The 11,925-nt window shown below is 46.1% G+C and overlaps 1 protein-coding gene across 1 annotated transcript in view; it reads right to left on the minus strand.

Annotated features, from left to right (window-relative positions):
* ZNF804B (zinc finger protein 804B) overlaps nt 1-10,254 on the minus strand; it is a 290,105-nt gene extending 279,851 nt beyond the window's left edge. The window contains exon 1 of the mRNA XM_060782298.2: nt 8,751-10,254. Coding sequence (XP_060638281.2) covers nt 8,751-8,858 — 108 coding nt within the window. The 5' untranslated portion in view covers nt 8,859-10,254. The remainder of the gene's footprint in view (nt 1-8,750) is intronic.
* Between the last annotated feature and the right edge of the window lie 1,671 nt (nt 10,255-11,925).

The following is an 11,925-nucleotide window of genomic DNA, read 5'->3' on the forward strand; positions in this document are numbered from 1 at the left end:
AAGATTTTTCCAAATACGGTCGGAATTTTGATATTACAATAAAGTGATTGAGAAAAGAAACATATTGAAGATAGCTTGTTAATTAATGCAAAACTTCCGAGCATATTTTACATTGTGTTCATGATGCAGTGTCACATGAACAACAGTGTAGGAAACAGAGATGTATACAGAGAAAGAGAGAGAAAGACCATATGGTTGGAGGCACATTTTCAGATCACGCTGACATTTTAAATTTCTTGACTTTTGCATGCAAGCTACCACAGGGATTTTTCTATCCTTCCAAAAGCCCAGCTTTCAAACATCTTTAAAATCAGCTTTCACGTTTTCAAAATAAGAAAGGCAGAAGTTATTCTGGTTGATTTCTCAAGAAAGTTTGTCTTAAGCTCACTCTAAATATTACAAACATACTGGCTTGGTACTGCATCCTCTCCAAACAAAGAAACAGATGTTATTTTTCCAATTATCACTGAAAAATAGAATCCAATACTAACAGAGGAATTCTATGCTTGTTGGCCAAAAGTTAAACCCCAATGATCTCTGAGATGTCCTCCAAAGCCGAATAAGCAGCTTTGGTCCAAGCACAGTGTCTCCTTCTCAAACAAAAACACACAATTGACAAACTTACAGTGCTCTCAGATATATATATACATATAGAAACACAGCTTTAGCATTCATGTATCTTATTCTTTAAGTCGCTCTCAAAGGTTCTGAGGACCAAATTATAAGTGATGTTAGAAACATGTAAACATTTAATAAGCTATTTTAACATTCTTTAAATCAGTGGTTCCCAACCTGTGGTCTGTGGATAACAAGTGGTCCCCAAGAACTAAAATATGGTCCACACCCTCACCGTTACTACACCATTGTAATGAGAGTGACTGGTCTCACAAAACCATCTTATAGTGCCGAGGCAACTGGGATGTCAAGAAGGGAGAGGCTGACTACCCACGAAAGGCACGACAACAAGTCTCCTGACTGCTACTTCTCCTTCGCCTCCCTCCCCCTGAACAGAGCTGTTCCATGTGGTCCCTGGAGATGGGGGCACCTTGACATATTCGACAGTAGACCTGTTCCTGGGGTTATTTGGGGTGCTGATTCAGAACATTGCATTGAATAGAACACATCAGCTCTAGATTATTAAATATGGTTTTCTGTGGGTGAGCAGATGGCAACTACTGGATGTATCAGACACTATTATTATTATTATTATTATTATTATTATTATTATTATCTTTATTTATACCCCGCAAAATCTCCCGAAGGACTTGATGCGGCTTACAAAGGCCAAGGCCACCAACAAACAACAGCATACAAATACAACAGTAAAACTCATAAGCAAATAATAAAACATCAAACAAAACAATAAAACACTAAAAACAATGACACCATGACACATTTAAAACCTAAAGGCTGGGACAAATGTAATAGACAAAATTTAAAAAGTGCTGGACTTGACAGGTGATATGTAGAGGTTTTTTGGAGGTAGATGCAATGTGCAGACAATCCTAAATCTCTAACAAAGTGCAATTGGGACATGATGCCAGGAGTTTCCTATTCTGGAAAGGCACACTGGAACAGCCAGGTCTTCAGGCTCTTCCTAAAGACTGCCAACGTTGGGGCTTGTCTGATGTCCTTGGGGAGAGAGTTCCAGAGTCGGGGGGCCACCACAGAGCAGCCGACTATTTGTCCCTTCGCCCCCTCCCTAGATGGGTGTGGTGGATGAAAGCAGCCACGGCTTGAGGGGACCCAGCTCGGGCGATGGAAGGGCCCAGGAGGGAAAACAAGGCCTACAAGCTGTTAAGACGCCATCCAGGAGCAGCTCGATTGTAGGCCGCAGTAGCGATGGTAAGACTCTACAGCGCGGTTTCAGGTCTTTTTCAGTTTCTCAGGTGCCCTGAGTGAGACGGGAAGGTTTCCTGTTTCAATTGCAGCAAAATAAGAGCTGCAAGCCAAGGATTGCAGCAGATTTTAATTTCGGCCCCATTGGTGTTAGCGGGGTTGCTGCTGCATTGTCGCCAACTTGGCGAAAAAAGGATGGGGTCTATCCAATGCAATTTTCTAAATCAGCACACCAAATAACCAAACCAAATCTAAAATTGACCAAAAACTGATTCATAACCCTTTTGGTACTAATGTTGGAGAGTGGTTCCTGGTCAAAGTTTGGGAACCACTGCTTTAAATAATAGTTGTGGAGAAGGGAAAGCAGGATCTGCAGCTCAACATGGTTTAAGGACCCACCCAGCCCAAATCCTTGTTGTCTTATTCTACAATCTCCATCTAATCCTGATGCAACTATTCTTTGAAGGTTGGTACAAAATACCTGAACCAGCTTTCCTCAATCAGGAACTCCATAAATGTATTTAACATCCATCTTCCCAACATGGTATTATGGGAGTCATATTTAATGAATCTGGAAAGCAAGCTGTGGAAAGCTGGCCTAGAACAGTAGGATAACACAGCCTCTTTGTAACAAGAACTGGGAAATGTGAACACAGTCAGTGACCATTCACATTGTAATGTAAAACCCCTTTTTATTCATTTTTAAATAAGGGTAATATATAAAAGATCACATACTCTTTCCCTGTCTCCACATTTCTTCCCTTTATCTGTTCTTTCCCTTGTGTCTACTTTTAGATTGTAAAACCCTTGAGGTAAGGACCTGACAGATCTGTCCATTGTAAAGTTTCATGTGCAGAGATGGTAATTGTATGGCTTTTAGCTTCAGTGAATAGAACAGCTCCAAATTCAGTTGCTTTGGGCCAAAGGAATACTACATGGGGGGTAATTCAAAACAAATGTAATATATGCCCTGCCAAGCTATACTGACCGTTTCATGGGATATGTATGTTGCTGTGTGCCTTCAAGTCATTTCTGATACATGGTGACCCTAAGTGAACTTAGCATAGGGTTCTCCTGGTAGGCTTTAGTCAGAGGAGATTTGACATTACCTTCTTCTAAGGCTGAAAGAGAGTGACTTGCCCAAGGTCACCCAGTGGGTCTCCATGGCCAAAATAAATTCAACTCCTGATCTTCTAGAATACTAGTCCAGCATAGAAACCATTGCATAACACTAGCTGTCATGGCATATGCATTGTGTATAAGGTTTGTACTTTTCCCACTGTGTATCTGTTGAGCTACTCGAGGGAGCTCTTGTCTCCTAGCCCTAAAATACACAAATAAATAAAGTGCATTGTTTCTAAAAGTTTTGTTTTTCTGGGATTCAAGAAATACATAGAGCTAAAGAGCCAAATCCCGTTCTCAGTCCCAACTAAAACAGACTTCACTCAATCAGTAGGATGTAACTAAATGTGGGCTTACCACTTAACAACAGATTCAGTGTTTAATTGAAAGGGACCAGCAGGATGCAGGGCACAATGTCAATACTGAATGAGGAGTGTGGCAGTTTTCAAAGAGAGAAAAAACAGCGTAGCATGTATTTCAAACGTTCTTAGAAGGCAATGCAGTGACTTAAGAATGTATACAGTGAATTTTCACTTCACTATTTTCATGTTTACCAAGTTATTGGAACTAAATGACGCTTAATACCACAGTTCTGCTCACAGAGTAGTATATGTACATATATAATTGGATTGCTGTGAGTATTCCGGGCTGTATGGCCATGTTCCAGAAGCATTTCAAATGAAGCCATTGAAATCCACAAGCATATGAACAATTTCAACAGAAAGGAGGAAACCATGAAAATGAACAAAATCTGGCTACCAGAATGAAAAAATATAAAATCAGGACAGTAAGTAAAGAATAACACTTTAAAAAATAGTGTGGATGTTGCCATTGGCCAGTTTTATTAGCACTGAATAGAACTGCAGCTTCAAAGCCTGACTGCTTCCTGCCGGGGGAATCCTTTGTTGGGAGGGGTTCGCTGGCTCTGATTGTTTTCTGTCTGGAATTCCCATTTTCTGAGTGTTGTTCTTTATTTACTATTCTGATTTTAGAGTTTTTAAAAAATAGTGGTAGCCAGATTTTGTTCATTTTCATGAAAAATATAAAAATAATTTATATTTCTTATACACCGTATTTATACATGCAGCTCTTAATGAGACATGCTGCATTATCACAGGATGTCTATCCCCTACACCACTGGAGAAATTATACTGTTTAGTAGGTTTTGCATCACTGGGAAGTAGCAGCCAATAATAAAAGGACAAGGCAGTGACATCTCCGGCCCATCCCCTGTTCAGATATTAGCCAGCATGCCAATGCCTTAAATCAAGAAATAGTTTTCTAAGAGCTAGAGATACTTGTAGAAATATATCAGCAAGCAAGAGTCCAAAAGTGGCAGGCTAAAACCCAGAACCTCAACCTAAAACCCAGAACCTCAGATACTGGGTAAGAGACGCCCCCTGGGCACACAGATGACTGGATGACTTGGAAGGTGCTGTGCTCTGGCACCTCGAGATGCGGAGCCAACCTTAAGAAATGGGGCCACAAAGTGGAGCCCATGACATGCTAGTGTGGAGAAGAGCAAACCACAGACCACCTATTACAATGCAGTCTGAGCCCTGTGTCATGCACAATGGAGGATCTTCTTATAGCAACACCAGAGGCACTCCAAGTGGCCAGCTTCTGGTCAAAAGGCATTTAGTATAATGCCAACTTTCTAAACTTTATTTTTAAATACATTACAACTGTATCCTCGGTTTGCTTCTGACATGATAGATAGATAGATAAATAAATAAATAAATAAATAAATACCCTCTACATATAGGTCACAGGTAATTTCATGCAATATTTTAAAATAATTTTGTAGCCAAAACAAAGTTTGATTACACAGAACCACCAGGAAGCAAAAGTGTCACTGTCTGGGTCATCCATGGGGAGAATTTCAGATTTTGGAATTCCACAAAGAGATGCTCAACTAGGATGAGAAACATTTCAAAGAAGTGCTATCAAAGGCTTTCATGGCTGGAATCACTGGGTCATGTATGGCCATGTTCCAGAACCAGGCAGTAAGCAGCCAGACCTTGAAGCTGTAAGGCCATTCAATGCTAATCAAGGTGGTCAATGGCAACATTCACACTTGCCTCAAACAAACAAGAGTTCTTTCTCCCACCGTGGACATCCCACAGATATATAAACCTCACTTGCCTAGTTTCCAACAGACCTCACAGCCTCTGAGGATGCCTGTCATAGATGCAAGCGAAACGTCAGGGGAGAATGCTTCTGGAACATGGCAATACAGCCTGGAAAACTCACAACAACCCAGTTTCAAAGAAGCCTCATGTTCCATGTGAGGTCGAACTCTGCTTCATTGTGCTCCACAAACGTCACCTTTTATTATATGGAAAATCTGGATGCCCTGGGGTTTCCTCCTTTCTGCTTTTGGTCTGACAATCCCCACCTTCCTTCTCAATCTCCCTGGCATCCTGGCATTCCCTCCCTGCCTGCCTCGTTGGGGCTTTCCCTCCTTTGCCCGCCCGGCTGCCAGGTAAAGAGGTGAAGAGGGAAGAGCAGGGGGACCTTTTCTCTTTGATCAGTCCTCCTCGGTCCCTTCTTCTCTTTCTCAGCGACCACCCTTGATGCTCAGCGCCTTTGAGCTGCCAATCAACGTCCCGCCGCCCGCAGCCAACCAGTCCAACCTGGAGCCCGCCCCACCACACTTTCCCTGCGGCATCCCAAAGCCAAGGCGCGACAACTTTTCCCCCCAACAAACACGCACACACCGAGTCAGCGGCATCAATCTCGTTGCTTTCCTCGAGGATCCGTCGAGGGCAAAGTCATCCCTATCGGAAAAGTCTACCCTTTTACATTCAAGAGGGAGAAAACTTTGCAAAACTAAGCCATCCCATAACCTTTGGATCTGCAAGAAGAGAGCCAACGAGGAGGAGGAATAGACGAAAGGGACCTTGGTCTTCTATCCTACTTTGTCAAGGGAAAGGTATCCCCAGTACAAGACCCCAAAAGCCTTCCCCTTTTCTCAACCTTTAGAGAGATTCAAGAAGGAGAAAACTTTGCAAAACCAAACCCAACCGTCGCAGAAGCTTTAGGCACCAAGGAGAGGACACGAAAGAACCCCAAAGCAGGGTCTCCCCTCCTTCAGTCCCTATTGCCTTCCTCTGGGACCCATCGAAGCCAAGCCATCCGCTCCGAAAGCAAAGCTGCCCACCCTCCAAAAGCCTCCCCTTTCTCAGATTCAGGAGGGAGAAAACTTTGCCAAACCGAATTCAATCGTCGTAGAAGCTTTGGGTAAGAGGGAAGGGGGCGCAAAAGAGATTCCCCCGCCCCAAAGCAGGGCCACGGTTGACCCTCCTTCAGTGGACTTACTCAGGGACCCTTCGAAGCTTAAGCAAAGCTGCCCACCCAAAAGCCTCCCCTTTCTCTTTAGAGAAGATTCAGGAGGAAGAGGAGATTTGGAGATGATATTCTGGAGGGGGAAAACTTTGTCAAAGAACACCCCCCCCCCCCCCGCGCGCGCTCCTCCGATTCTGGCTCTACATCAGGTCTTCCCTCCAGGAGTTTTGGACTGCAACTCCCATCATTTCTAAAAGCCTCACGCCCATTCCTTTTTCCCCTCAGCCAGTTAAGTGATTCAGAAAAGTAAGGGGAGATGCATCTACATCAGGCATGGGCAAACTTGGTCCCTCCAGCCTCACGCCCTTTCCTTTCCCCCCTCAGCCACTTCAGTGGTTCAGAAAAGTAACTGGGGATATATCTACATCAGGCATGGGCAAACTTGGGCCCTCCAGGAGTTTTGGACTGCAACTCCCACCCGCAGGGGACTCAGGGCGGATTACAGTGTACACACGTATATGGCAAACATTCAATGCCAGTTTTGACATACAATGTATACAGACATACACAGAGGCTATTTAACTTTTTCTGGCTGCCAGGGGAGCTGTCGCTTTCATCGTCCATCTGCAACACTGATGAAGTACTTCCGCATTCCCCTCATGCTTTTTGCTGGAGTGCTTTGCTGGAATCTTTTTTATGTCCTCATAAATTAGTTAATTTAGCCTCCCCACACAAGGTGGTACCTAATTTTCCTACTTGAAAGATTCAACTGTCTTTTGGGTTGCAAAGGTCAACAACAGGCTACACAATTGGTTGGAAACCCACTCCAACCTGGGCTGGCTTCAAACTCATGACCTTCTGGTCAGAGTGATCTTAATGCAGCTGACACTCAGCCAGCTGCGCCACAATCCCGGTGCTATGGCTATATATAGGTAGTTTTCAATTCTGAAATTGTTTGAAAACATACATAAGAAGCTCAATGGGGCAAAAAAGACTGACTGGACTTGCAATGTCAATGGAGCCTGATTTCTGTCAGAGTGTATTGACACAGTTTTCAAGTGTTTCCAACAGATGTTGTGGTATTATTTTGTAACTATAAATTACCAATTAAGGAGCCCCCTGTGGCACAATGGGTTTAACCAGGCATCCTCAAAACTGTGGCCCTTCAGCTGTTTAGGCCTCCAACTCCCAGAAGCCCTAACAAGTTTGTTCAATTGTCAGGAATTCTGGGAGTCAAAGGCCCAAACAGTTGAAGAGCCGCAGTTTGAGGATGCCTGGTTAAACCCTTGTGCCCTGAAGGATAGGTCAGTGGTTTGAATCTGGGGAGAGCGGGTTGAGTTCCCTCTGTCAGCTCCAGCACCCTGTGCGGGGACATGAAAGAAGACTCCCACAAAGATAGTAAAACATCAAATATCCAGGCATCTCTTGGGCAACATCCTTGCAGAAGGCCAATTCTCTCACACTAGAAGTGACTTGCAGTTTCTCAGGTTACTCCTGATGTGAAAAGAAGATCCAATTAGCAGTCGTTTTCAGTTATTTCAAGACTTGAAACTTTGTAACTTAAGTAGAAAATTGATTTAATTAAGTCTCTATAAAAATATAGAATGAACCATGCTATTTAAATTAGTTTGTATTGTGGAACTAGATAAAGGTAAAGGTTTTCCCCTGACATTAAACCCAGTTGTTCTGACTCTGGGGGTTGGTGCTCATCTCCATTTCTAAACCAAAGAGCTGGTGTTGTCCGTAGACACCTCCAAGGTCATGTGGCCGGCATGAAAGCATGGAACTACTCTTCATGATCCGCTAAAAAAGTTTCAACCCTCATTCCCCGAATTTTTTTCTGGTTATGGCCCTGCCTGAGGCTGTTAGGAATGGTGGGAGTTGAAGTCCAAAACACCTGGAGGGAGGGATGAAGTTTGCCCATGCCTGCTGTATATGTTGGAAGCCACTCGAGGCAACAAATCTAAGAAATGGGGGGAGATCCCTTCACTCTCCTCCCTCTGAGGGAAAGGTGCCCCAGAAGTCTCTATAAAAATACAGAGTGAGACATACTATTTAAATTATTTTGTGTTATCGAACTAGATAAAGGTAAAGGTTCTCCCCTGACATTAAGTCCAGTGGTGTCTGACTCTGGGCGTTGATGCTCATCTCCATTTCTAAGCTGAAGAGCCGGCATTGTCCGTAGACACCTCCAAGGTCATGTGGCCGGCATGACTGCATGGAACTACTCTTCATGATTCGCTAAAGAAAAAGTTTCAACCCCAGCCCCCCAATTTTTTTCTGGCTGAGGCTGTTAGGAATGATGGGAGCTGAAGTCCAAAACACCTGGAGGGAGGGAGGAAGTTTGTCATGCCTGCTCTCTATGTTGGAAGCCACTTGAGGCAACAAGTCTAAGGAATGGGGGGGAGCCCTTCACCCTCCTCCCTCCGAAGGAAAGGCGCCCCAGAAGGCAAGGACAGGGTGGCTCCAAGGCTTCCCCAACCGCCCCGCGCGCCCTTTACCGGGGAGGCGTCGCCGTTCTTGCAGAGCGGTCCCCGGAAGATGCCTTTGATGCCCCGGCAGTGACCGTTGCTGAGGTGCCTGGAGCTGATCACCAGGTAGCACGCCATGCGGGTCCCGGGCCGAAGGGAGGGCGGCGGGATCTGTGGGCAAGCGGGCGGCGTCTTGGGAGAGGGGAGAAGGAGACCCCGGTGCCCCTCGGAGGGAGCGCTCTAGGGGTGCTTCTTGCTGGATGAAGAAGGAGTGCTGCCTCCTTCATCCAGCGCCCCGGCTGCGGGCGGAGGAGAGCGGCCTCGAGGACTTGAGCAGCCCCAGCGCCCTGCCGGGAGACCGGGAGGCAGTCCACATGCTGCTCCTGCGCCGCGGAGGGGCTCCGGCGCCTTCGCTACGGAAGAGGCGCAAAGAGAGGTCCAGAGAGAGAGAGAGAGACGGGGCTCCTCCTCCGCTTCTTCCTCCTCCTCTTCGCCTCCACTTCACTCCTTTCTTCTCAGGAGGCACTGACATCCACAGAGGCGTCCCTGGCTCCTCGTTTTGGTTCCCAAAGCCCTCCAGATCCAGAGATTGGGAAAGGAAAGGGGAAATCCATCCAGATACAGCAGCAGGTGGAGAGCTTTGGGCGCTCTCCTTCCTCCCTCCTCCTCCTTCTCTCTCGCTTCCTGCTCTCTTTGAGCTTTGGGTGCTCTCCTTCCTTCCTTCCTTCTTCCTCCTCTCTCTCTTTTCCTGCTCTTTTTGAGCTTTGGGTGCTCTCCTTCCTTTCTTCCTCCTCCTTCTCCTCTCTCTCTCTTCCTGCTCCCTTTGAGCTTTGGGTGCTCTCCTTCCTTCCTCCTCCTCCTCCTCCACCTCCTCTCTCTCTTTTCCTGCTCTCTTTGAGCTTTGGGTGCTCTCCTTTTCCTCCTCCCTTTCTCTCTCTCTCTCTCCCTGCTCTCTTTTTTCCTGCTCTCTCTTTTTTCCCTCGTTGAAGCGTTAACAGCAGGCGGCGGGAGAAGGATGGAATGGCTGGCTGTGTGAAGAAGAGCTGGGAAGCCCCGGCCTTTTCCGCCTGAAGCGACTCAGGGGTCGCTGGGGAAGGAAGGAAGGAGGGAAGGAAAGGAGCCGCGTCCTGCCTTTCCGCAACGGGATTGGATGGATCGGATCTATCCCGCGCCTTTGGTGTTTGTAGGCTTCCCTTGCGCGGCAGGGAGTCTGAGTCTCCGTCAGTGCAAGCCGGGAAAGGCCCTCGCTATCCGAGCCAGGAGGAATCCCCTCCCCAATCTATCCATCCACCTCCTCCTCCAGCCGAGCTCCTTCTTTTTCTCCTCCTCCTCGTCCTCCTCCGTCTCCCGAGGCCGCCCTCAACATCCCATTAAAGCCCTTGTCAAAAACTCCTCTCGCATTAGCTGCTCTGTCGCCCCGGTTTTCCCTTCGGCTGCGCTGCTGAAGGCGCCAGGAAAGAAAGCGAAAGAGAGAAAGAGGAGGAAGAGCAGGTGCCCCGAAGAACTTCCTGCTCGGCTCTGTCGAAGAATCCGTTGCGCGTTGTTAAATAACAGCAACATCTGAGAAGGCCACAAGGGAGGCAGCTACAAACTGGGGAAAACCTTACAAGAAGAATGACTTTAACTACATCGGGACCTGGGCCAACCAGCCATTCAGCCAGATATTCCCTTCTAAAAAGATGGATTTATTTATTTATGTATTTATTATTTACAACATTTATATGCCACCCTTCTCACCCCGAAGGGGACTCAGAGAGGCTTACAAGATATATACACACACACACACACACACACACATACACAATATATTATTACCATAGTACAATATCAGTATTATATATTACTATATTGTAATATACCATTATATTGTAATATTATTAGTAATATTACATGTAATAAATATGTGTGTGTGTGTGTGTGTAGTATTATATTGCATTACATTATAATATTATAAATATATGTATATACAATATATTATATTGTATTATTAGCATAGCACAGGAGACAAGGTAGTACTGTCCCCTGGCCCCCTCTCTCTTCACTCTGGCCCAGAGCAGCAGTTGGTGCTGGGGGAGGGGTCCCCAATTGATGACATATGCAGGAGTCAAGATGGAACTGTCTCCTGGCCCTCTTTCTCTTCACTCTGGCCCAGAGCAGCAGTTGGTGCTGGGGAGGAGTCCCCAATTGATGACATATGCAGGAGACAAGATGGAACTGTCCCCTGGCCCCCTCTCTCTTCATTCTTGCCCAAAGCGGTAGTGGGTGCTGGGGGAGCGGTCCCCAACTGATGACATATACAGGAGACAAGATGGAACTGTCCCCTGGCCCCCTCTCTCTTCACTCTGGCCCAGAGTTGCAGTCTGTGCTGAGGGAGGAGTCCCCAATTGATGACATATGCAGGAGACAAGATGGAACTGTCCCCTGGCCCCCTCTCTCTTCACTCTGGCCCAGAGTTGCAGTCCGTGCTGAGGGAGGAGTCCCCAATTGATGACATATGCAGGAGACAAGATGGAACTATCCCTGGCCCCCTCTCTCTTCACTCTGCCCCAGAGAAGCAGTTGGTCCTGGGGGAGGGGTCCCCAACTGATGTCATATGCAGGAGACAAGATGGAACTGTCCCCTGCTCCCCTCTCTCTTCACTCTGGCCCAGAGCAGCAGCAACCCACACAAGCACTCTGAATTCCAGACATGAAACAATCAGGACCAGCTAACACCTCCCAACAAAGGATCCCCAGGCAGCAATCAGCCAGGCTTTGAAGCTAGAAAGCCAATCAATGCTAATCAAGTTGGCCAATTGCAACATTCATACTTGCCTCAAGCAGACAAGAGCACTTTCTCCCACCCTGGACATTCCACAGATATATAAAACCTCACTTGCCTACTTTCCAACTGACCTCACAGCCTCCAGATTTGGGCGAAACATAATGTTTCTGGGGCCTACCAGGACTGACACATGTCACCAGAACATCCTTTCTTCTTCTTTTAAATTAAGACGTATAACTAGCTGACATATATGTAATTGCAGATATTAATTTTCTTATTTTTACACTTAAAATAGATGATTCCTTCCTAAAACAAAATCTTTCTTATTGTCAAAGCAACATGGCTTGTATTGAAGACTCTAAATACCATATTTACTTGAGTCTTAATGCTCTGTGAAGCCCAGAGGAGGAGGAGGAATGTCCAGCTGGTGAACCAGTCATTC

This window comes from Anolis sagrei, chromosome 6, assembly GCF_037176765.1.
Source record: "Anolis sagrei isolate rAnoSag1 chromosome 6, rAnoSag1.mat, whole genome shotgun sequence".
In the NCBI taxonomy this organism is placed as follows: Eukaryota; Metazoa; Chordata; class Lepidosauria; order Squamata; family Dactyloidae; genus Anolis; species Anolis sagrei.